We start from the raw sequence: 25,398 nt of genomic DNA on the forward strand, positions 1-25,398 counted from the left end.
TTATTGGAACTCTTAGTCTAATATCTCTTTGAGGTACATTAACATCTATATATACAAAAGTATTTTGTTGGTCCAATTAAAGATATCACAACTTCACATCCTATCTAGAAAGATAAAGTTATGTTTTTCCTGAAACTAATTTTGCTTGATATATATGTCATATCATAAAAAAGACCAAAAAACAATAACCCAGTAAAATAGCCCACTGCAGTTAAAGAAGGCTAATTTCATTAGCTATGGTACACAAGGATGCAGTATCTCTTAGCACTTTGAATCTCCTTTGATCAAAGGGACCAAGACACGCATTTCCAGCTGTAGGTAGCAAGAGGTGGTCACTAATGTGATATCTAAGTCAATGGTTCTCAACCTTTTGCCCATCGTGACATACCTGACAGACCACATTCACATCTGACACACACTGCTTATTACAATTCACGGTGGAAATAAAAAATAAAGACCCAGTATTATTTTTATTGTTAAGAATGACAGAAGGAAAAGATAAGTACTCTGTCTGAACAGAAATTGCATAAATAGTAAACATCCCCATACCAAAACAGCACCAGTTTCCAACACTCAAACAGTAACCTCCTTAACAAGGCAAAATTGAAAATATTACACCAGACCTTAAAACTCCAATATTCCTCCTATTAGGAAAACAGATCAAGCCAGGTTGCTATAAAGCCCTACACAGAAACTACACCCCAGCAGAAAACCTCAGCTTAGTCACATGTGCAGACCCTCACCTAACAAAGAATAAAGAAACCATAAAGCATAAAAAGAAACATGCAGACAAACTGAACTGGAAACCACAAGCCAGAGAGACTGTATGCAGTATAATAAAGGAAAAAGAAAAACATTACCAGTCCTCAAACAAATCAAGAAATATAAAATCAATAGCTATAAAACCATGATAATAAAAACAGATTTCGAAACAGCTGATGAATGGAATATACAATAACTAAAAACTCATATCGGAAATTTCTAGAGACCAATAAAATATTTCAAAATAGCAAGCACAAACACCCAATAATGAAAAATAAGGATTAAAAAAATGCTTTGCTCTGCAAAGGTGTGAACGTTTGATATCCAGGTACCCTGAGATTGTTTTCAATTAGCAGGAGGAGGGATGGTTTGATTGCAACTTTCTGCTCTAAGTCACACACAAGCTCTCTCTCTCACTTACATAGGCTCTCAATCACACAAATATGCACATGCTTTTCCTCTCTCACATTTATTTATAGAGTTTTATATACCGTCATTCGATTTCACCATCATAACGGTTTACAAAAATACAAAGGTTACAAGGTTAAGGGGGATAACAAGGGTTTCAAAAAAGGTTCAAAAGATTGTTAACATATGGATATCATATAAAAGTTGGTTGCTGTTCAGTTTTCAATTCTTTGTTATAATCTATACTTGTGTTGAGTTTCATTATAGGCTCTTAAACACAATTACACACATCCTGTCTTTTCACACACATACACGTTCTCTCACTTACACACAGGCTCTCAATCACACAGACACGGTCTCTCTCTCTTACTTATACACAAAGGCTCTTAATACATACACATGATCTCTCTCTTAGACATACAGGTTCTCAATCATACATATATTCATCTCTCTTACACACAAAGGATCTCAATCACACATATAGGTTTTCAATCACATACAAAATGGAAATACTGTTGATATCACAAGACGGTAAACCTACGATGTCCATCTCACACAACAATCAACCTTCCTTTTCAGCTCAAGTCCGAAACCTCGGAGTCATCTTAGACAAACAATTAAATCTAAAAAAATTCATTAATAATACCACCAAAGAAGGATTTTTTAAACTACAAATCCTAAAACGTATTAGACCACTCCTCCGCTTCCAAGTCTATTGTACAGTTCTACAGGCAATTATCTTCTCAAAAATAGACTACTGTAATTCTCTTCTATTCAGCCTCCCGACTAATAACATCAAACCTTTACAAATGCTCCAAAACGCATCAGCTAGAATTCTATCTAAGACCAAAAAAAGAGAACATATTACACCTGTCTTGAAGAATCTACACTGGCTCCCAATTAAGTACAGAATCACCTACAAAGTATTGATTATCATACACAAATCCATACACAACCTCATCCCTCTGGACCTCAATACACCTTTGCGACTGCACATTCCATCCAGACCGGTAAGAGCAGCATATAAAGATTCACTCATCGCTCCTCCCATCAAATCCTCTCTAAACAAAAGAGCTTTATCCACAGCAGGCCCCTCAGAATGGAACTCCATACCACCAGAACTAAGGCAAGAACAATGCCCGAATACTTTCAAAAAGAGACTCAAATCCTGGCTATTTGAGCAAGCATTTGACTAAAGCCAAGCAAATAATCTTTCCTTACTTTAACATCCATCAGACTACGCACTAGTACATCAATGAGAATATAATCTAAATTTATACTTCAAGTCTCTCCCTCATCATAAACAAATGATCCATAATACATATAATTATTAATCCATTTCTCTCCCAGATCTACAATCAATCTTTCAAAAGACTCACAATATAACTATTATTTAATATATATCTATAACTATTATTATACCTTATGTTCTCTCTTATCCTAGTTCACTGCTCTGTTATAATGTAATTTGCATTCTTATATGCTTGTTATTGTTTAAATGTAAACCGAAATGATATGTAACTTTGCTACATGAATTGCGGTATATAAAAATGTTAAATAAATAAATAAATAAATACACATACACACAGGATCTCAAACACATATGCTTGCTCACTCTCTCTCCCACCCCCCACCCAAACAAAACTAGCGGCAGCAGCCTCCTCCAAGTCCAACTCTCATGGCCTCGAGAAAGGAGTCCCATCGGCCGCAGAGCTGACAACGTTCGTCTTGTGCTCTGCACCACACTGCTCATTCTTCAGGCCGATAATGCACAAACTATCATGGTCTCTTCTTCCTGCGCACGCAGCCACTGCATACCACTTTCTTTTCCAGGCCGCGGGGGGGTGGGGGGGGGGGGGGGGAGGAGGAAGAAAAGTCCATGCCAGTGCCATTGACTCCAGTTCTTCTGCCGTGATCCGCTCGGGCTATCAGCATTTTAAGCCTGGGCAGAGGATGAGTTCCTATTTCGCTGGGGCAAGGGGAGCAGCTGAGTCAGTGGGGGACCGGGAAGTGTGGCAACACACCAGTTGAGAACCGCTGGTCTAAGTGACAGCCTTGCTCACAACTTTCAGATTGTATTTAAGTACCTTAATCATTTTGTCAACACATTCCTCTAATCAGGTCATTGTGTGTTTAAACTTCTGGAGGTGAAAGTGGCTTAGTAGTGTAGTAAGAGTAATGAACTGGGAACCAGGAGACCCAGAGTCCAGTGCTTCTGCTACTTAGGTAAGTCAACAGGGATTTATTGTGCTCGAATGTAATTTGTTGTACAGCACCCTAATTTAAAGCACCATATAAGTGGCAAAATAAATACATATACAACTTTAATTTTTTTTTTTTTTACACTGGAAAAGAAAAGGAAGGCAAGCAGTAGCATTCTATTTCAAGAATACATATTTTAGGAAAGGATACTGCCAAAAACTTGGGTCTGTAAACATCGCGTTCAATGCATGCGAGGCTCTTGGAAACCAGTTGTGTTTTGACTTTTTGTCCTCTTATTATTATTTGCATGCGAGGCTTCAGATACAAAATACTGCAATATGCCTAAATTGGGGGAGACATTACAGGAGGAAGCAAAGTGAAGATAGTTAAGTGAAGCAAGTTAAAGCATACAAGAAAATATACAATTACTGCAGAATCTAAAGTGAAATACTTCCTACCACAAGCACACTACCATATATTTGGGGGTTAATTTGTTTGTTTATATTTCATTCATTAAAATTGCCAGGAATTTCTGTTAATTTTCTAAGGGAAGCAAGATAGTCAGTGGGCAAAACTGCAGTGTGCCATCTCATTTTCAATAAAATATTAGCACTGATCAGATATCACCAATCATTTCTCAACTCTTAGGTTCCAGTCTGCATGCTTTTGGATGTGCAGCAGAAAACTACATTATCTGCCAACAAAGGTATAGTCAGTCATACTATAATAGCCAATGTCTGGCTTTGCAACTCTGATAGCTAAACTTGGAAAAGGCCTAATATCTATAAACAATATTTTTGCTTATGCAGTAGAAGTGTTCTCAAAATGAATGCATTCAGCACCAATTTCTTTTTCTGGGGTTGGGTGCAAGGATTGACTGCCTTTTTTGCATCAAGAGACTTCCTTTGTCTACACTCTCTACCTGTTCAAAAAGAGGGCTGGAAAACAATTACAAACAAAAGAGGAAAAACCCACCTGCCCATGCTGCCATATTTTTCTTGTACTGACCCCAAAAAGAATGGTTCGTTCTCTTGCCCATTCCATCTCCATACACTATAACAGGGGTCAGGAACCTATGGCTCTTTTGATGGCTGTATCTGGCTCGCAGACAAATCTTTAATAAAAAAGTAAAAATCCCCTGTCTCAGAGGCAAAGTACACCTAGAATTAGTGTTTTGGATAACATGGATAACTTGACGCAGTATCTAGAAGCATCAGAATTAGAGGTCACTGGAAGAGAGACTCTTTTAGTGACTTTGATGGCAGAAGAAGACATAAATTTAATAATGCGTAATTACTATAAGAAGTTAAGGGTACCTTTCTGTGGAGACTTGGTCAGGATATTCCCTGACCTGGCCAAGGCTACTCAAGTGAGGCATAAAGCTTTTCTTCAGATGAAGCCCGAAGTTTTAGCTATGGGCACTAGTTTCATTGTGAAATACCCTTGCAAGTGTGTTATTGGTTGGCGTGGGTCTACTTATATTTTCTTTGACATACCACAGTTGAGAGAATTCTTGAGTTCTAAATATCCAATGACAGTCGTAACATCTAATGAGGGTTAATAATTATGAATATATACTCTTGGTTGACCATTGTTTAAGTTTAAATTGCTTATAGATTTGACTCCTCCTTATTTCCATACGCCCCCACTATATTTCCTCTATAATGTGAAAGTGCATATAATGGATGAGAATTTGCATGTATGGAAAATGATTATACATTCATTTCCCCCTTGTTTTTTTTTTTGTTTCTTTAATAGCTCATTGAAAATGCACTTATATTTCTTTATGACAAAGATTTTTTTGTTATTGTAAACTTGGAAATTCAATAAAGATTAAATATTAAAAAAAAAAAGTAAAAATCTAACAAAATCCCCCACCCTCCTGACGCCCCCCCAAGACCTCCAAAATTAATTTACTACAACCCCCACCCTCCTGACCCCCCCAAGACCTGCCAAAAGTCCCTGGTGGTCCAGCGGGGGTCCAGGAGCGGTCCGGGAGCGATCTCCTGGACTTGGGCTGTCTGCTGCCAGTAGTCAAAATGGCGCCAACGGCCCTTTGCCCTCACTATGTCACTGGGGTCGACCAATGGCGGTGGTAGCCCCTGTGACATAGTAAGGGCAAAGGGCCGTCGGCTGCCAGTAATTAAAATGGTGTCGACGGCCCTTTGCCCTTACTATGTCACAAGGGCTACCGCCGCCATTGGTCGACCCCAGTGACATAGTGAGGGCAAAGGGCCATCGGCGCCATTTTGACTACTGGCAGCCGACAGCCCAAGTCCAGGAGATCGCTCCCGGACCCCCGCTGGACCACCAGGGACTTTTGGCAGGTCTTGGGGGCGTCAGGAGAGTGGGGGGTTGTAGTAAATTAATTTGGTAGGTCTTGGGGGAGTCAGGAGGGTGGGGGGTTGTAGTTAGTATGGCTCTCACGGAATTACATTTTAAAATATGTGGCGTTCATGGCTCTCTCAGCCAAAAAGGTTCCCGACCCCTGCACTATAAGAATATGAATACTTAGAAGCCATGCTCAATAATAAATTAAATGTATCCTTGGATTTTACAGAATCTATGGTACAGTCATTTTAATGACTGATGCTCTCTTTAAGAACATAAGAAATTACCATACTGGACTAGACTAAGGGTTCATCAAGCCCAGCATCCTGTTTCCAACAGTGGCCAATCCAGGCTAAAAGAACCTGGCAATTACCCAAACACTAAGTATATCCCATGCTACTGATGCCAGTAATAGCAGTGGCTGTTCCCTTAATAGCAGTTAATGGACTTCTCCAAGAACTTACCCAAACTTTTATTAAACCCAGCTACACTAACCACATCCTCTGGCAACAAATTCCAGAGCTTAAATGTACATGGAGTGAAAAAAATTCTCAGATTAGTTTTAAAAGTGCTACTTGCTAACTTCATGGAATGCCCCCTAGTCCTTCTATTATCTGAAAGAGTAAATAACTGGTTCACATTTACCTGCTCTAGACCTCTCATGATTTTAAACACCTCTATCATATCCCCCCCTCAGCCGTCTCTTCTCCAAACTGAACAGCCCTAACCTCTTTAGTCTTTCCTCATAGGGGAGCTGTTCCATCCCCTTTATCATTTTGGTTGCCCTTCTCTGTACCTTCTCCACTGCAACTATATCTTTTTTGAGATGCGGCGACCAGAATTGTACACAGTACTCAAGGTGCAATCCCACCTTGGAGTAATACAGAGGCATTATGATATTTTCCGTTTTATTCACCATTCCCTTCCTAATAATTCCTAACATTCTGTTTGCTTTCTTAACTACCGCAGCACACTGAGCCAACGATTTCAATGTATTATCCACTGTGACGCCTAGATCTTTCTCTTGGGTGGTAGCTCCTAATATGGAACCTAACATCGTGTAATTACAGCAAGGGTTATTTTTCCCTATGCATCACCTTGCACTTGTCCACATTAAATTTCATCTGCCATTTGGATGTCCAATCTTCCAGTCCCGCAAGGTCCATCTGCAATTTATCACAATCCGCTTGTGATTTAACTACTCTGAATAATTTTGTATCATCTGCAAATTTGATTACCTCACTCATCTTTTTCCTTTCTAGATCATTTATAAATATATTGAAAAGCACCGGTCCACGTACAGTTCCCTGAGGCACTCCGTCGTTTACCCTTTCCCACTGAGAAAATTGACCATTTAATCTTACACTGTTTCCTGTCTTTTAACCAGTTTGTAATCCATGAAAGGACATCGCCTCCTATCCCATGACTTTTTAGTTTTCTTAGAAGCCTCTCATGTCAAATGCCTTCTGAAAATCAAAATACACTATATCTACTGGTTCACCTTTATCCACGTTTATTAACCCCTTAAAAAAAAAATGAAGCAGATTTGTGAGGCAAGACTTCCCTTGGGTAAATCCATGCTATGTTCCATTAAACCATGTCTTTCCATATGCTCTGTGATTTTGATCTTTAGAATAGTTTCCACTATTTTTCCGGGAACTGAAGTCAGGCTCACTGGTCTATAGTTTCCTGGATCGCCCCTGGCACCCTTTTTAAAATATTGGGGTTATATTGGCCACCCTCCAGTCTTCAGGTACAATGGATGATTTTAATGGCAGGTTACAAATTTTAACTAATAGATCTGAAATTTTGTTTGATTTCCTTCAGAACCCTGGGGTGCATACCATCCAATCCAGGTGAGTTGCTATTCTTTAGTTTGTCAGTCTGGCCTACTACATCGTCTAGGTTCACAGTGATTTGGTTCAGTTCGTCTGACTCCTCACCCTTGAAAACAGTCTCTGGAACTGGTATCTCCCCAACATCCTCATTAGTAAACAGAGAAGCAAAGAATTCATTTAGTCTGAAGGAAATTACATCATCGCGTTGATCGGAGGCTTGGGCTAGTGCTCCTCCGTCGAGCAGGCCGATCTCATTGATATCATATGCACCCAGCAGTGAAATCATACGATTTTGTCCTTGAGGTGCCTCCTGTGCAGCTGTAATGTCAGTCAAGAGAAAAGCTGTTGATTTTTGCAAATTCTCTTATGCTAAACTGAGTGAGGATCCTGAGGCTGACTCCAAGAATATGGGGGAACATGATCAGAGCCGAGACGGAAGCAGGCCCTGATGTGGTTCAGCATACCTCCAGTGCTGATCTCCCAACAAGAGAGGAGTTTCGAGGCTGTTTTAGAGACATATGACAAGATATAAATTCTTATAAACAGGAAATCACCTCTCTAATAACGGAGTTGCGAGAGGAAATATCTGAGTTGGGCCGCAGAGTCAACGAGACCGACCTCCATGTAAAAACACACGTGGAAGATCTAAAAGGCTTGCAAACGAAATTAGACAAGAGCCGAGCTGAGTGGGGCCTTCTAGCTGAAAAGCTAGAGGATCTGGAGAATCAGTCCCGGAGATGCAACTTAAGGTTTAGAGGCATTCCCGAGACACCTGAGAATTCGGACTGCTTTGAGAAGGTAACTAAACTCTGCCAAAGTCTATTTCTACCTGTTGATGATTCTTGTCCTGCTCAGGCCTCCCTCCTTAAATTGGAGCATGCTCACCAGCCACTCTTTTGGATAATAGTAGGGGGCACTCCATGAAGTTAGCTTGTAGCACATTTAAAACTAATCTGAGAAAATTCTTTTTCACTCAACGCACAATTAAACTCTGGAATTTGTTGCCAGGAGATGTGGTTAGTGCAGTTAGTATAGCTGGGTTTAAAAAAGATTTGGATAAGTTCGTGGAGGAGAAGTCTCTCACCTATTAATCAAGTTGACTTAGAAAATAGCCACTGCTATTACTAGCATCAGTAGCATGGGCTATTCTTAGTTTTTGGGTTCTTGCCAGGTACTTGTAGCCTGGATTGGCCACTGTTGAAAACAGGATGCTGGGCTTGATGGACCCTTGGTCTGACCCAGTATGGCAATTTAGGTTAAGCATGCAGGCATGATCAGAGACATATAAATCATCTATTTCTGATCCTGGTGGGGAGATATATTATTCTTTCATTGAAAATAGGCAGGGAGCTGTATACATTAGTAAGTGTATATGCTCCAAATTCCCATCAAGGAGTCTTTTTATTCTCTCAGGGTATTACAGGAATCCGCAGAAGGAATGGTTATCATGGGGAGAGGATTTTAACACCACACTGAACCCAGTTTTTGATAACTCAGCATGCAGAAGCACTGCTTCTCAATCTGCTAGGACTGCTTTAAAACTATTAAAGTCTCAGGGGAACCTGATAGACATGTGGCATTTTAGGTTTCAAAAACCATGAAATTTTACTTTTTTCTCATGTCCTCACCAGTCCTATTCCCATTTAGATTTTTTTTTTGGTAGATAATGGGATGATGAACAGTGTTAGAACCTATAACGTGGTCTGACCACACACCTGTGTGGCTGACAATTTTTTTTCTCAATTATGACAGAGGTCAGAGATACTGGCAGTTGAACAAATCCTTATTAGAATATTCTGATTTCGTGGTTCAGCTAGGAAAAGATGGCAAGATAACTTACCTCTGAATGATAAGGGGGATATCACCCCAGTAATCCTATTGGATTGCTTAAAAGCGGTAGTATGAGGCAAATTTTTTGTATTTAAACAGTTTTATTAAGGTTTTCCAGAAAAACATTACAATTGCCACCTAGCAAAGTGAATAGTGAAACAACAATATGTCAAGTATGACAAATATGTGCATGTACACTATTACAGAATCACTGTAACGTCTCATGACAACGTTCTGTATTTAATCCCCTTCCCCTCCCCACTGACATCAGGTGGCAGTCAAATAAAAAGTAAGCAAATACGGTAGATAAAAACATGAAGCAAAAATCAAGAGTCAAAAACAATAATCAGCATCAAGGCAAGTGACAGATCAATGTGGAGCATGAATACAAAGCTGGACAGAAGTGAAAAAGGGCTAGCTCAAACACCTATAGAGCAAACATCCTATGGTTAGCATTCCAAATAAAGACCATGGATGAGATCCCAGAAAACCCTTTATTCTTGTTTAGCTAGCCATTGGATGTATGGTCCCCATGTAGCCAAGAAGGATTTCTTATGATCTTGGTGAACCACCGTTCGGCGTTCAAGTTGATAGTAACCATATACTCTATGTAATACTTTAGCTAGGCTGGGCACATAATCTTTATTCCAATGTGTTGCAAGTTCAATCCTAGCTGCAATAAACACCTGTTGTGTAAAACGTTGTGTGGTTTTATTCAGTGTCTCCAAAGGTAGTGTCAACAAAGCATGCCAAGGTTTAACATCTAAAGGTTGCTTAATGATTGAGGAAAGCCAGTTAAATATTGCCGGCCAAAAATTACTTAACTTCGAACATTGCCACCACATATGGTAATAAGAGCCTACCCCTCCACACTGTCTCTAACAAGTCTCAGGAATAGTGGGCATAAAACGATGTAGCGCCACAGGCATGTAATGCTACCTATACAGCATCTTGTAACAATTTTCCTGCAAACTGGCCGAAACAGAGCATTTATGAGCTGCAGTGAAAACTTGGTCCTATTCCACCTCTCCCAGAATGTGGTCAAAGTCACCAACCCAAACCTGTTGTTGTCGAGTCATGTCTGCACTCTTACCCAATAATAGAATGTAAATTTTTGATATGAGACCCCTCATGGAATGAGCGTTCATACAATAATTTTCAAATAAGGAACCAGAGAGGCGTAATGTACCATTCCTTGTGGCCTGATGTACAAAGTGACGAATTTTGGCGAATGTCAAAAAAATCCACCATCCCCAAATGAGAGCAGGAACGTATATCATCGACCGACATCAAGGAACCTTGCACTTGTATATGGTCTATGCTCTTAATTCCTGTAGCAGCCCATGTCTGGAACGGCTGGTCCATGAAGACTGGGGAAAAATGGCATTTTCAAAGAGATAAGGGAGTAAATTGTTCCTTCCCCTTCAACAATTGCCACTGCCGCCATACCCAAAAAGTTGTACAGAGAGCGAAGGGTACATAGTGAACTGCGTGCCATGTAGTCTTGGGTTGCCAAGGCAATGTGGCCAGCGGCATGGCCCTGATTAAAGCTTGCTCCAGTAGCACCCACTGTGCCACAAACTTTAATTTTATGGAGTACCACTAAAGCCCATAGCGGAGCTGCCACATAGTACCACAAAAGGTTTGGTACTCCCAGTTCCCCTCTGTTCTTTGGTAAGTATAAAGTGGTCCTAGCCACTCTTGGAGGTTGCTTTCGCCAAATGAAACCAAAAATTTTTCGCTGCCACTGAAGTAACAACATTGTAGGGATAAAAATAGGGATAGTCGTAAAGAAGTAAAAAAACAGGGAAGGACGTTCATTTTAATGATAGCTATGCGGCCCAGCCAAGAATGGGCATGCCTGGACCATCTATTGAGATCATCGTTAATAAATTTAATTTAATAAATAAATAAATAAATAAATCTATTGAGATCATCGTTAATAGACTGGAGGAGAGGTAGATAATTGAGATCTAAGAGATGATTCACATTGGCACCAATATGAACTCCTAAATATTTTAATGCCTTCTTGGCCCATTTAAAGGGGAGACTTTTCCTAAGGGCGAGCTGATCATGGGGAGAAACATTTATAGTCAATAACTCAGATTTGTCAAAGTTTATTTTAAGACCTGAAACTGCACTGAAGGCTCCCAATCCTTGCATTGTCCCCTGCAATGATGTAAAGGGTTTCGTAAGGGTAAGCAAACAAGGAGATTTTGAATTGTTGATGTGCCTTAGTAATGCTCATAATAGATGGGGTGGCCCTAATGCGGTACGTTAAGGGTTCAAGAAATAGGGCAAACAGTAAAGGCGACAGAGGGCAGCCTTGACGTGTGCCCCTACCAATGGTAAACTGGTCACCATAACCCATTAATTTTGACTCTTGCCTGGGGTTGGTCATATAATTTCATAATCCGTTTAATAAAAAAGGAGTCAAAACCCATCTTCTCTAGCGTTTGAAATAGAACAGGCCAATGAACAAGATCAAACGCCTTTTCTGCATCCAAAGATAGTAAAGCTGTGGGTGTACGATTATGCTGAACAAGGTCAATAATGTCAACTATTCTGTATACATTATCCGCTGCCAGCCTACCAGGGACAAACCCTATCTGGTCAGGATGGACCAGCCCAGGCAGAATCCCATTCAGCCGGATGGCAAGTACTCGAGCCAGAATTTTCAGGTCTAAGTTAATCAAGGAAATGGGCTGAAAAGAGCCGCACTGATTCAAGTCTCTACCTGGTTTGGCTATGACAGATATACCAGCTGTGTCATTGGAGTCGAACTCCCAAAGGGAATTAAACATAGCAGTGAGTGGCTCTGCAAGAGAGCGTGCAAAGCGTCAATAACATGCCCCAGTGAAGCCGTCCAGCCCAGGTGCCACAGAGGTTGTGTATCCAATTTATGGGAAGCAGTTGTTAGCTTAGGAACTTGGAAAGTAACTTGCATCTGGGCCTGCCAGAACACTTCTGCAGCCTCCATGAGTCACTCCTTTAATTTGAAATTGTAATCTGAAAGGATAAGTCCAGCGATACCGAATGTCACTATTGCTTAGGGCCGCTGTAGCTTCACACAGTTCAAACGGTCTCTGGAGCGTAGCTGGTGCCAGATCTTGAAAAATGGACAGCTTATGGGAATTCCAGAGTATTTCATTCTGTTTTCGTGCTGCCTCAATACACCTGGGTCTTCTGTTTGAAGCTATGGAAACAGATGATTATATCTTTAGGTCTCTGGCCCCTGCGCTGCCCTAGAGCTCAGTGGGCCCTTTCAAGTCGGATCGTCGCCTGTGTTTCCTCCATGTTGTGGTGGTCTGGGGAGCTTGCATTCAAAATGGAGCAGATTCGCTGTGCAGTGTTGTGTGCATCAGCATAATCTTCATTTTCAGGTACTCCACGGATCCTCAGGTTACATCTTCTATTCCTGTTTTCCAGATCCTCTATTTTCTCATTTAAGTTCTCTATTTCAGTAGAAAACTGGGTGAGCTGCTGTATCAGGTTATTTATAGTCTCTCTCCATGCCCGTCTGCCCTTGTATCCACAGCATCCACATGTGCACCAAGTGCCACAAGATCTTCCTTAATATCTGCAAATGACTAATAAATCAGATTTGTGCTGCTTTAAGTCTGCCCTTAGTTCCATGAATCAGCCCCTTAACTCCTCTCTGGAAAGGGTGTCAGCCGCGGAATTCATACCAGTTAGCTGATTGTCACCGGCTGCGGTGTCCCTGGACCCGGTGATGTCAGTAGGCTCCGCCTCTGAGATCAACTTGCTGTACGTAAACTGTTTTAGGTAGACAGTCTTTCGTTTTGCCATTTGATGTGCAAAAGGTTAGAAGAGACCCACGCACCAAAAACGTTGAGGTCCCGGAGGTATTTTTGTCAAAAAGGCAGGTATTTCTGCGGGCGGGGGACGGAGCTCCGTTCTCAGGCATCTATTTATTTATTTATTTATTTATTTAACATTTTTGTATACTGAACTTCATGACAAGCTTCATATCAGGCCGGTTTACATCAAACTTAGGGGTTAACTTAACAAAAACCATATAACAAGAAGGCCGAAGCGCAGATACAAATAACAGGGAGAATGAACTTGGAGGCTAGGGTAGCCAGGAAATAAAGGACAGCAAAACTGGAGAATGAACATGAATGAATATACAATTACTGGGTTGGGCATTTAGTCTATTGAGCTAAATGCAAGCACTGTTGCGATGTTATGTTTAGGGGAAGGCTTGGACAAAAAGCCAAGTCTTGAGTTTTTTCCAGAAGGTAGTCAGGCAGGGTTCCAGTCTTAGATCAGTCGGCAGGTTGTTCCAGATGATGGGGCCAGCTGTGGAAAGTGCCCGTTCTTTCGTGGAGGTTAGTCGAGTGGATTTAGTTGGGGGAACTTGAAGGGTTCCTTTGTGTGCCGCTCTGATCTATCTACCCTCATCTGTGGCAAAATAGCGCCCCCAGTATGAGGCAAATTTATCTCATGAGCTGCTTATGTACAGAAACTACAAGAAGGTAAACATCAGGCACTTTTGACTCAGATTAAGATTTGGATTCTGTACATAAAAGGTCATTATCCATCCAGGATTACCAGTGCATGGCATCATACAGGTCCAAATTAATGAGTCCAGATGCTGCACTTATTGCGCATTCACTAGATATGACATGTCAATCTTTCTTTGAAGGGGACAATAAGGCTGGGAAATTGCTTGCCAATAAGCTGAAGAAACGCTTGACAAAATAATGTGATAAAACAAAGATGCAGAGGGGAACGTTTTAACAGAGAATAGGGATATTCGCAAGCGATTTCTTCAGTTTTACTCTGAGTTATACAGCCCTAGTGATGCTGTTTCAATGGAGGAAAATTGATCATTTCTTGGAGGGTTATTTCTACCTGTATTGTCCGATTCGCACAGGGGGATACTAGATAAAGAAATATCTGAGCTCGAAGTGTCTATGGCTGTTAAGTCTCTTAAACCAGGGAAGTCACCCGGTCTAGATGGGTTTACTTGTTTTTAGCAAAAACGTTTAATACAATTTTAACTGCACCTCTTAAAGGATGTTTACCTTTTTTGCTGGCTGGAGGGGTTTTGCTGCTCACATCTAATTTAGCCAGTATAACAATCTTGGCTAAACCGAGAAGAAACCCCTCAGCGTGCGGATCTTATCCTATATCCTTGATTAACTTGGATTTAAAGTTGTTGACAAAAATTCTAGCAAATAGTAGCTACAAAGCTGTTTAGCCTATTACCCAAACAGACCAAGCCGGTTTTATACCCAGTCGTACGGCGGTTAACGTCCATAAAATAGTAGATATCATGTGGTGGGTAAAATCTCAGAACATTCAATCGTTATTCCTTGTGGCAGATGCCGAAAAGGCATTTGATTTAGTACAATGGCCCTTTGTGTTTAAAACGTTAGGGGAAAATGCAGTTTGGGGATTATTTTTTAAAATGGCTTGCTCAGTTATATGCTAACCTCAAAGCCTGTATCAAGGTGAACAGAGGTTACTAGGATTTCTTCTCAGTAAGCAGAGGCATCCGTCTAGGTTGCCCTCTATTTACCCCCCTCCCCCCTCTTTTTGCTATTTTTTTTTTTTTAGAACCCTCTGCTTCCAGGATACGTGCTAATCCTGATATTTCAGATAATTATCCCTATTTGCAGACTGCGTCCTCTTTACACTCTCTAATCCAGTGGAGTCCCTGCCTGCCACAGTGAGAGAGATGGAATACTTTAGCTCTGTTTCTGGTTTTCGGATAAATTGGAGATTCATTGGAGATTCTGAATGTTACGGTGCCTGAGAAAAGAGCAGCACTCTTAAAGGGGAAATTTCCATTTAAATGGGCTTGCCACAAAATCAAATATTGTTTTTGGTTTTTTTTTATAGGCAATAAAGACAACCTATTCAAGTTAATCTACCACTTCTGGCCCGGATATATAAAGATCTTGAAGAGTGGGATTGCAATCGTATATCCTGGGGTAGGCAGATTAGAGACTGTTAAAATGAATGTATTTCCTCGCATCAGTTATTTTTCAGATTCTACCTGTTGGAATACCAGCTGTCTTGGTGAGAATTTAACAATCTCAGATTATGAAATTTATCTGGAAAGGTAAACCACCTAGGATAGCCAAGCAGGTTCTATTTTTTTTTTTAAACCAAATTGAGGGGAGGATTGGGGGTCCCTAATTTTGCTTGGTATTTTGTGGCCTCTCACCTTCGGGCTACTGTGGTCTGGCATCGAGTGCAGAATAGCAAACCATGGGTGGTTTTAGCCCAGGCTGTCTTGGGGGATCATTCCCATCTCCTGTATTATCTGGCAGCACCAAACAGCATAGAAATAACCTTGCGCTGTCGCCTTCTCTTTCTCTCTCCTTAAAGCTTTGGACAAAGGGGCCATCCTTCCTTGTGGGATCCAGGGATCATCATTACAGTACTTTATTTTATAATCATCACTTAAACTAGGCGTGCAAGAATCCGTATTTAGAACTTGGGAATGTTTTGGGATCTCTCGGGAACATGTATGGTGTTTATCAGGATTTAAAAGTTTTGCAGAACTACAATCTAAACACAATCTCCCTGATACTGCTGTATTTTCTTACTTACAGCTTCGCCATTTTGTGTCTCAATCTCACATTGGGGTCCATCTGGCTCAAGGTGTCTCTTACTTTGAATCCCTATGTAAAATGCAGATAAAGTTTTAAGTTCTATCTAAACTTTGTTACTTAATAGGGATTTGTTGATGAAACCCCCTCATATCAGAGCCTGGGAATCTGATTTGGGTTGCACCTTTTCTCAGGACAGGTGACAGAAGATCTTTTAAACTACAAGTTTGGATTTGATATCAGCCAATATCATGGAAAATGGATACAAGGTCCTTTTTTCGATGGTGTATGACACCCAAGCATTTACATAAGCTGTATCCCTCTCTTTCTAAAGCCTACTAGAAAGGTTGTTCAGGGCCAAGATCCTTTTTCCATTTATGATGGGACTGCAAATTTCTTCAAATGTTTTAGGAGGTGGTGGTCAGCTGGATGTGAGATCTCTTTTGTTCTAATATAATTGTACTTCCCCAGCACGCTTTGCTTAATGTTCCCATTTCTCAAGGTGACACCTTTATGCGAACCGTAGTATGCCATGTTTGCGTTGCTACTCGATGTGCAATTGCAAATTGCTGGCGAGAAGTTGGTGTCCCACGATTAGTCTGTCACAAATCGGCTGGAAAAGTTTATTGTACGCATAAAGTTACTGCTAAGAACAAAAACGTGTGCAGATTTGGTCTCCTTATACTTGACTGGCGAAACTCCATGGATTAAAGTTTATGTATTAGCTTGTTGTCCTTATCACATTATAAATGAGGGGAATTAGGACATTTTACTCAGGGTTGTTCTAAATGTGTGTGAGCCTTTAGACCCATATCAGCAGAGGGGTGAGGAGGGAAGGTGGTTGTATTGTTATATTTTTCTTTCAGGTTCTGCAAATATAAGCAAGACATTATATTGGCTGGTCCCATTACAGGGGAGGCCTGTAGTAGGGACTTCTATTATTTCTATCTGGTACTATGTTCTGCTGTATCAGAGTGGTCTGAATGATGCATTGTTTTGGTTGGATTATGATATTTCATTATCTGTGATGTTGATTAGCGAACCTAATAAAAATTGAATGGAAAAAAAAAATTTAATTTAATCTTTCTGCAATGGCCTTATCTTCCCTAAGAGCCCCTTTAACCCCATCCAACAGTCCAACCAACTCCCTCAAGGTTTCTTTCTTCAGATATATTTTTTAAAGTTTTTATTATGAGTTTTTGCCTCTACGGCTAACTTCACCAGGATTTTCCTTCTCAACTGCTTTTAATTTTAAATAGATTACATACAAAAGGCCAGATATACTAAGATTCTTCTTCCATTTTCTGCCTATGGGAAATATAATTATTCCATAAATCCCATTATGTAGCACACAAGCTAAAGAACAGGCTATTTCCATTGTGATTAATCATTACATAAAAGTGGCTTCTACACATATTGTTTATGCTTTAGCATGGACTCAGAACTCAACGCCAGCATATTCCATGAGTGGTGACCATGTTTTATGAATGTAATTTCTCTTTGCCTTCTAGAAAGCTCTTTCCCAGTATATTGCTTATGCAAGTTCATTTTCCCCTTTGGTTGTTGCTGGTGCTGCCTTGGACTTCGAGAGCAAATCAGTTGGTTTATTTGCATTATAATAGGCCACATGGAAGCACTGGGATTTATACAGGAAATTGTATACATACCCGGAGTGAATAATCACTTTCAGGTGGAATCTGGTCTATCCTTTCCTGCTTTCTGTACCCTCTTTTCCCAGATGCATCATCTAAATCTTCAGGAATTCGGATATCATATTTATCTTTACTAAAATCAAACTCAGTGTGTCCACGTTTGTCACTAAGGAAGTAAACAAGAGAAACCATTTTTCCTGTCAATATGCAGAGAGCTTTTATTCTTTCAAGCACATATGGGCATTTTCTGTCCTGTAGACATGCTGAGAATTTCACATATCTTGGCAGATAATCTACTGTGAAAGCAGAGGAGATTCTTGGCTCAGAATTAAAGGGTTTAAGCTGCAGTTGGTCCTGTCAGGTCATATTAGATTAGGATTCATTATTTCTAGTTAGTTAAATGGCAATGCTACAAGATTATAAGCACTGTGTTTAGCCCTTGGAGCCCCATTCTCACTATGTCATGAATGTAAGCAAAAACATCTCTTACAGAAATTTATTTTGTAGGATATTTTGTAACATGTGCTGGAAATGAGGAATGTGTCAAAGTCCAACTGAGAAACATTAAAATGGTGGGATATTCTATTTGCAGGATACTGTTAAAAAAATATTTCTAACAAAACTAAGTCCAGGCCAGTTATACTACATCTAATACAAAGGAAGAAAAAGAAAAACAAATAAAGCCATACACTAACTCATTATACATTAAAAAAAACTATTCAATTGCTAAAATATAAAAAATTAAGATAAATACAATAAAATCAAACCTAATTATATGTATTAAACCACAACAGATTTATAGATTCACAAAGCAAACATGAAAAAAGCAAGTTTGCTTACCGTAAACTGTGTTTCCGTAGATCGCAGGATGAATTAGCCATGCTGTCATGGGATCTGTCGATCAGGCCCAGGAGGCGGAGCTTCACAAAGCAGAGATTAGATTTTTGGTCTCTGCAGCTGCGCGTGTTCCCACGCAGGAAAGTAATGGATTCTCCTCGGTCTGTGATTAAGCTGTGTAGTCGAAAAGACGGCGACTGCCAGGGAGGTGGGTGGGTCAGCATGGCTAATTCATCCTGCGATCTACGGAAACACCGTTTACGGTAAGCAAACTTGCTTTTTCCTGTCGATAGCAGGGCTGAATTAGCCATGCTGTCATGGGAGTCCCAAGCCTCCGATCACGTTATTTATGATATATATTTGTTTGTACGTGATCATCAATAGTGTGGCAGTCACCGTGAACACGAGGATAAAGATTGTAAAATTGCTTGCCCTATCTTCGCATCAGTGGCTGCTTGTTGATCAAGGCAGTAGTGAAATATGAAGGTATGGCGCGATGACCATGTAGCTGCCTTACAAATGTCTATGGGCTGTACATTTTTAAGATGTGCCAAGGAAGCCGCCACTGCTCTTACTTGATGAGTGTTAGGAACAGAATGTAGCTGTAGTTTCTGCTTGTTGTAGCAGAACGTGATGCATTGTGCTATCCAGCTGGAGATGGTGCGTTTAGCCACTGGTAGTCCAGATGCCTTTGGGTCGAACGATTCAAAGAGTTGAGAGACCCAATGGTCCAATTCTGTTTTTTCTTTGTAGTATGCTAAGGCTCTTTTGCAATCTAATGTATGCGGTAATTTTTCCCTATCATTTGCGTGAGGTTTAGGGAAAAAGATGGGCAGTTCTATGGTTTGAGGTGAAACTGCGAAAGTACCTTTGGAAGGAATGACGGGTGAGTTTGTAGAACCACCTTTTGGTGATGAAACTGCAAATATGGAGAGTAATGGACCAAGGCTTGTAATTCACTGACTCGTCGTGCTGATGTTACTGCAACCAGGAATACCACCTTCCATGTGAGGTATTTAATGTGTGCGGAGTCCATGGGTTCAAAAGGGGAAAGCATGAGCTGTTCCAGAATTATGTTGAGGTTCCATGGAACTGGAGGCTTAGAGATCGGAGGACGAAGGTGAGTTAACCCCTTAATGAAACGAGAGAGTAAGGGGTGATTGGAGATAGGAATATTGTCAACTGGTCCATGATAGGCGCCTATGGCGCTTAGATGAACTCTAATGGAGGATGTTGCAAGACCCGCTGCGTAAAGTGTATGAAGATAATCCATAAGTAGCTCAGGCGAGCAGTCCAATGGTGGTACACCTTTGGAAATGCACCAGGTAGAATAGTGTTTCCATTTATAGCTATAATTTTTCCTCGTTGAGAGTTTCCTGGATTCTAACAAGATGAACTGTGCTGAAGTGGAAACTCCCTGTTCTGTTAGAAGGAGCCTTTCAATCTCCATGCTGTCAAATGAAGAGATGAGTGTAGTGGATGTAGGAGCGTCCCTTTATCTTGGTATAGAAGATCTGGGCGAATCGGTAATCGAATTGGGTCCGTGATGGACAGTCTGAGAAGGAAACTGTACCACGGTTGTCTCGGCCAAGCCGGTGCTATGAGAATCAGTTGAGCTTGGTCTGTTATGCACTTTTGAATTGTCCTTGTTATGAGTAGTATGGGAGGAAAGGCATACAGAAGGCCTGTCGTCCACGGAATGAGGAAGGCGTCCTGAGCGATTCTGAATTGGCTTGGTCTTATCGAGCAGAATTTGGGAACTTGAGCGTTGATCTCTGCTGCAAATAGATCTATCATAGGTGCCCTCCACTGTATGAAGATGTCTTGGGCTACATCCGAATTGAGTGCCCATTTGTGAGGGTGAAAGATGCGGCTTAACCTGTCCACTCTTGTATTTGCCATTCCTGGTAGGTAAGTTGCTTGTAGATGTATGCAATGTTTGTGAGCATGTTCAAATATTTGTAGGGTCTCCTTGCAAAGGGACCATGAACCTGACCCTCCTTGTTTGTTGATGTAAAACATCGATACTTGATTGTCCGTATATATCATGATCAGGATCATGATTCAGGTGATCTTGAAACACTTGTAGTGCATTTCGAATCGCTCTGAGTTCTAATAAATTTATCTGCAGGTTCTGCTCTGAGATTGTCCATAACCCTTGCGTTTCGTAATCTCAAGATATGCTCCCCATCCCTTGCGAGACGCATCTGTGGTTAAGAGGTTGTGCGGAGGGGAACTGAATAATACTCCTTTTGATAGGGTGGAGTCTAGTAGCCATCATGTTATGTTCTCTCTCATCTGGGCAGTCAATGATACCTTCTGTGTCAACGGTTGTGAGCGTTGTTTTCCATTGACGTTTTAGTCCCCATTGCAGGCGTCTCATGTGAAGCCTGGTGTTGGGAACTGTGAAAATAGCCGCTGCTATGTGGCCTAGGACTACGAGAACTTGTCTTGCTGAAGGTCTCCAAGTATGATTCAGTTTGTGGAGAAGGTGACGCAGTTGCGTTATTCTCTCGGTTGGGAGGTATGCCCGGTTGCGAGTGGTATCCAGGCATGCTCCTATAAACTGTAATGTTTGTGTTGGCTGTAGATGTGATTTTTGGAAATTGATCACTAGTCCCAACTTCTGTAGGCACTGTATTACTCGTCGTAGGTGATTGATCAAGACTTCTGGAGTTGAGGCAATTATCAGCCAATCGTCCAGATATGGAAGTATGATAATACCCTGTTGTCTGAGATGCGCCACCACCACAACCATGCATTTGGTGAAAACCCTGGGTGTAGCAGATAGTCCAAAGGGAAGAACTTTGTACTGGTAGTGGTGATGCTTGTAGCGGAAGCACAGGTATCGCCAAGAGGATGGATGGATTGGAATATGTATGTAAGCATCCTTTAGATCGATGGAACACATCCAGTCGTTGGGTTGAATCAGAGGTAGGATTGATTTCAACGATACCATTTTGAACTTCTCGTTGGTGAGGAATTTGTTCAATTCTCTCAGATCTAGTATGGGTCGAAGGTCCGCCGACTTTTTGGGTATGAGGAAGTATGGGGAATAAAACCCCACTTCTTGTGTTTTCGGGGAAATCCGAATGGCCTGCTGTTTGCGAAGCAAAGCAATTTCCTCCCCCAGTTGTGGTTGGACGCTTTGAATCTTTAGAGTGGGAAGGTGAGGTAAGATGGGTTTTGTGGTAAATTGGAGTTGGTACCCCTGTCGTACTCTCTCTAAAACCCATTGATCGGATGTTCTTCTTTCCCAGGCTGCCAGGCAAGAATGGATTCTGCCAGGTAGTGCTTGGTGTTGTGGTGGTGGCTGGGTTACTAAAAAGATGGCGTTTATTTTACTGCAGCAGGCGGTTGTTGAGTCTGCTGCCTTTGAGTACGTGCTTTGCCCCTACGTTGGTTCGGGGTATGCTGTTGAGGCGTAGAGCACTGGTAAGATGGATACAGTTGTGTACGAAAGGACTGATAAGACCTGTAAGTTTTACGGGCATATGATTGTCGATGAGTGGATCCGACATAACGACGTGTGGTCGAGTAGTGAAGTTGTGATGTTAAGGATTTAGACTGCTAGAGCTTCCTCCTTTAATTTGCCCATAGTGTCTTGAAATCTTTCTTCGAACAGGTTATCTCCTGTACATGGGAGGTTCGCCAGTTTTTCGTGCAAGTCTTCCCGTATTGAACTGGAACATAACCAGGTCATTCTTCGGGCTGCAATGGCTGTTGCAGATGCCCTGGATGATGTTTCGAAAGCCTCATATCGACCTCAGAAGGTGGCGAGAACACTCTTCCATATCGTGAAGAGATTGTGGAACTTGATCTGCCATCGAGGAAAGCATACCTTTCATGGCTTGTATGCATTCATATAGGTATTATACCATCTAAAACTGATGGTGCATAATACGGGTAGTCAAGATAGAGTTATGGTATATCTTTCTGCCAATTTCATCTAGATACCTGTTATCCTTGCCTTGTGGATATGAAGTGTGTGACTGATTTCTTGAATCTTTGCATCGCAGACTCTACCACAATTGAAGCATGTGGTAATTGTAGCTTAGAGTAAGGCGATGTTTTCTGCATACGAAATTTGATATCCATTTTCCTTGAGACCGCTGACAAAGAGTAAGGTGTTTCCCACAATTTCTTTAAGACTGTATGTAGAATATTTTGCGGTGGTAAAGATGTTGGTTCTCCTGGAGTATCGAAAATCTTTAGGAGACCAAGGGTTATCTAGGGTCTGTCTCCTTTGGGACCTCTAGATGTAATATGGTACCCAATTTCTCCAAACATTTTGGGTACGTGAGGTCCTCTGGAGGGGAATACGGTTCCTGCGGTTGTTCCTGTGGGTCCAATGGAAACCCAGTAGATGATGATGGGAAGGTTTGCGGAGATGGGGAATCCATAGATGTATTTTGGTTTTTAATTGGTGACACCGTTCGTTTTGTTATTGGGGATTCCAGCGGTTCTACCGACTGTTCCCTAGAAGCATGAGTATTATGTTCTGGGGAACTGACAGATGGATCATGAGGCATCCTGAAGGATGATTGAAGTGTTTCATAGAATCCCGCTAATGATTTTGATAATTGTAAAAATGCCTCTTTTGTGTGAGGAGGCATTGTTGAATGAACAGATGGTTTTGGTAAGTCACCTGTTACAGAGTGCATCAAAGGTACTTGAGATAAAGTACTTGGCACTTTATATTCTGTTCCCATCTGGTTGACTACTGTTCCCATAGAATCGTCTGATATAATAGAAGCATCAGAGGAAGTGACTTGTATTATCTCTCTATGAAATGAGGGCCTTGCAGTTTGTGTATGCGACGATGCAGAAGAAGAAGGACTTATTTCCCATTTTTTTTACTCACCTTCTTAGCTTTGCTATGATGCAAGTGATGTGAGTGTCTACGGTGAAGTGATTAGGATCGTGAATGGTCCTTTCGTGACGATGGCGATCATTTTCTATGCTTAGTAGTTGAGCTCGAAGAGAAGGAGGAACTCGAGCGGTTTGATGTGAGCGCTGGAGAAGTCGAACGAGACTTCTGAGGACTCGTGTCGCCGTTTTAAGCCATGTTTTAATGAACTAAATGGTTTTTGTGGTGTTTTCTGCGACACCGTATGTTGTATAGGTGTTGGACTTCTCGTTGCTGTGCCATCTTGTTGTATAGTAAATAATGAAGTCTTCTGCGCCGTGTGCACAGATGGTTCTGGCGCTATGCGCATAGATTTTGACTTGTGCGCATAAGTCAATTTGTGTGCATATATTTTTTGTGTCGTGCGCGTAGATGTGCGCAGCGCCGTTGATTCCAGCGCCCTGCGCACGGACGTCTTCAGCGCTTTGCACCCAAAATGTCTTAGGTGCCGTATGCGCAGATGTCGTCGGCGCCATAGGCGCAGAAGTCGTATGCGCCAATAAAGTTTTAGGTGCAGAAGTAGTATGCGCCGGTGATTTAGGCGCAGAAGGTAACTTGGGCGCATACGTCGTTTCTTCCCGCGCCGATAGTTGTGGCACTGTCGGTTCATTAGAATCCGATGGCCAATGCCTTCTTGGCGAGTCCTTACCTCCCCATCCTGAAGGATTGAGGGTCCCACGAAGATGCCAGTTTCTGTGTCTGTGGCACTGTATTCGACGGGCCAGGCAACGAATGAGTCTCCGATTGCTGCGATGGGCTAAAAAGTTCTTTTACCCAATAGGCCCGTTGTTTTGGGGCTCACAGTGACATTCGGGCACAGGACTGACAGGCTTGGAGATCGTGATCTGGCCCTAGGCATCTGTAACATCGGTCGTGGCCGTCCGTGACCAACATTACCTTGCCGCAAGTGCAGGGTTTAAACCCCGATTTTTTTTAGACATTTTTAACAAAAATGTTGAGGAAAAAATCAGCTCCGCATGCGATCCTGCTCGCGGAAAAAACAGACTGAGGAGAATCCGTTACTTTCCTGCGCGGGAACACACGCGCAGCCGCAGAGACCAAAAAATCTAATCTCTGCTTTGTGAAGCTCCACCTCCCGGGCCTGATTGACAGATCCCATGACAGCATGGCTAATTCAGCCCTGCTATCGACGGGAAAACATGCATTTACATTAGCTGAATGAATACCCAAGAAAGGAAAACTATACATAAACAAATTATGTAGCCACACTACAAAAAAAAACCCTACAAAAATATCAAATTCAAGAAAAACAAAAATTTAAAAATTAAAAGGGGAAGAAAAAAGCTTTTCAAAAGAAAACAGTTCTCAGAATTTTAGCTGAAGAATAAATCTTCACAAAACTTCATCGGTCTTCCAGATGGCCTTTTGGTAGAAATAAAGAATTTACTCTTCAACATAACCCAACATGTTTCTCCCATGAGGGCTTCAGAGGTCTCAATCAAGTCATATATAATCGACACTGGTGTGCAGTCAGGGCCTTCAAGGGATTCAGTGAATCCCCAGCCCTAGACCTTTTGGGGGTGTTTTTTGCATTTTTTTTCAGCTGCCAATAGAAACAGCAGCCTGTAGCTACCTGCAGGCTGCTCCTCAGAGTCAATAAAAAGAAGGTTTAAGCAAAGCAGGTAGGGGAGGGGGGGTCTCATGGGTGGGCCCAATCGCAGGGCCTGGATGCAAGTGGCAGCTGAGGCACTGATTGAAGCAGCAGCACAGCATGAGGTAGAAGGCAGGAAGAAGGTTCCGCCTTCTACCCCACATGAAAAACAAGCCGGCAGGCAGTGTGGGACAGGACGGGAACATGACTATTTGGGGGGGGGGGGGGGAGAGGGTACTGGGGAGTATGACTGCTGAAGGATGGGGAGAGGGGAGCATGACTAGGAAGATGGGCTGTGGATCAAGACTGCTGGAGGCTGAAGGAATCTAGATGGAGAGGGGGCTGGGGAGCATGACTGCTGGGGATGAGGCAAGGAACTAGGGAGCATAACTAGGGATCTTGGGGGGCTATGAACATGACTACTGGGGAT

General features: G+C 41.7%; 1 protein-coding gene across 2 annotated transcripts in view; it reads right to left on the minus strand.

Annotated features, from left to right (window-relative positions):
- The window catches only part of MORC3 (MORC family CW-type zinc finger 3), a 246,006-nt gene that overhangs the window by 126,284 nt on the left and 94,324 nt on the right, over positions 1-25,398 (minus strand). For both annotated transcript variants that reach the window (XM_029603483.1, XM_029603485.1), the window contains 2 exons: positions 17,626-17,776; positions 3,583-3,714 (listed from right to left, as the gene is read on the minus strand). In XM_029603483.1, coding sequence (XP_029459343.1) covers positions 3,583-3,714; positions 17,626-17,776 — 283 coding nt within the window. The remainder of the gene's footprint in view (positions 1-3,582; positions 3,715-17,625; positions 17,777-25,398) is intronic.

The sequence above is a fragment of the Rhinatrema bivittatum genome, chromosome 5 (assembly GCF_901001135.1).
Source record: "Rhinatrema bivittatum chromosome 5, aRhiBiv1.1, whole genome shotgun sequence".
NCBI lineage: Eukaryota > Metazoa > Chordata > Amphibia > Gymnophiona > Rhinatrematidae > Rhinatrema > Rhinatrema bivittatum.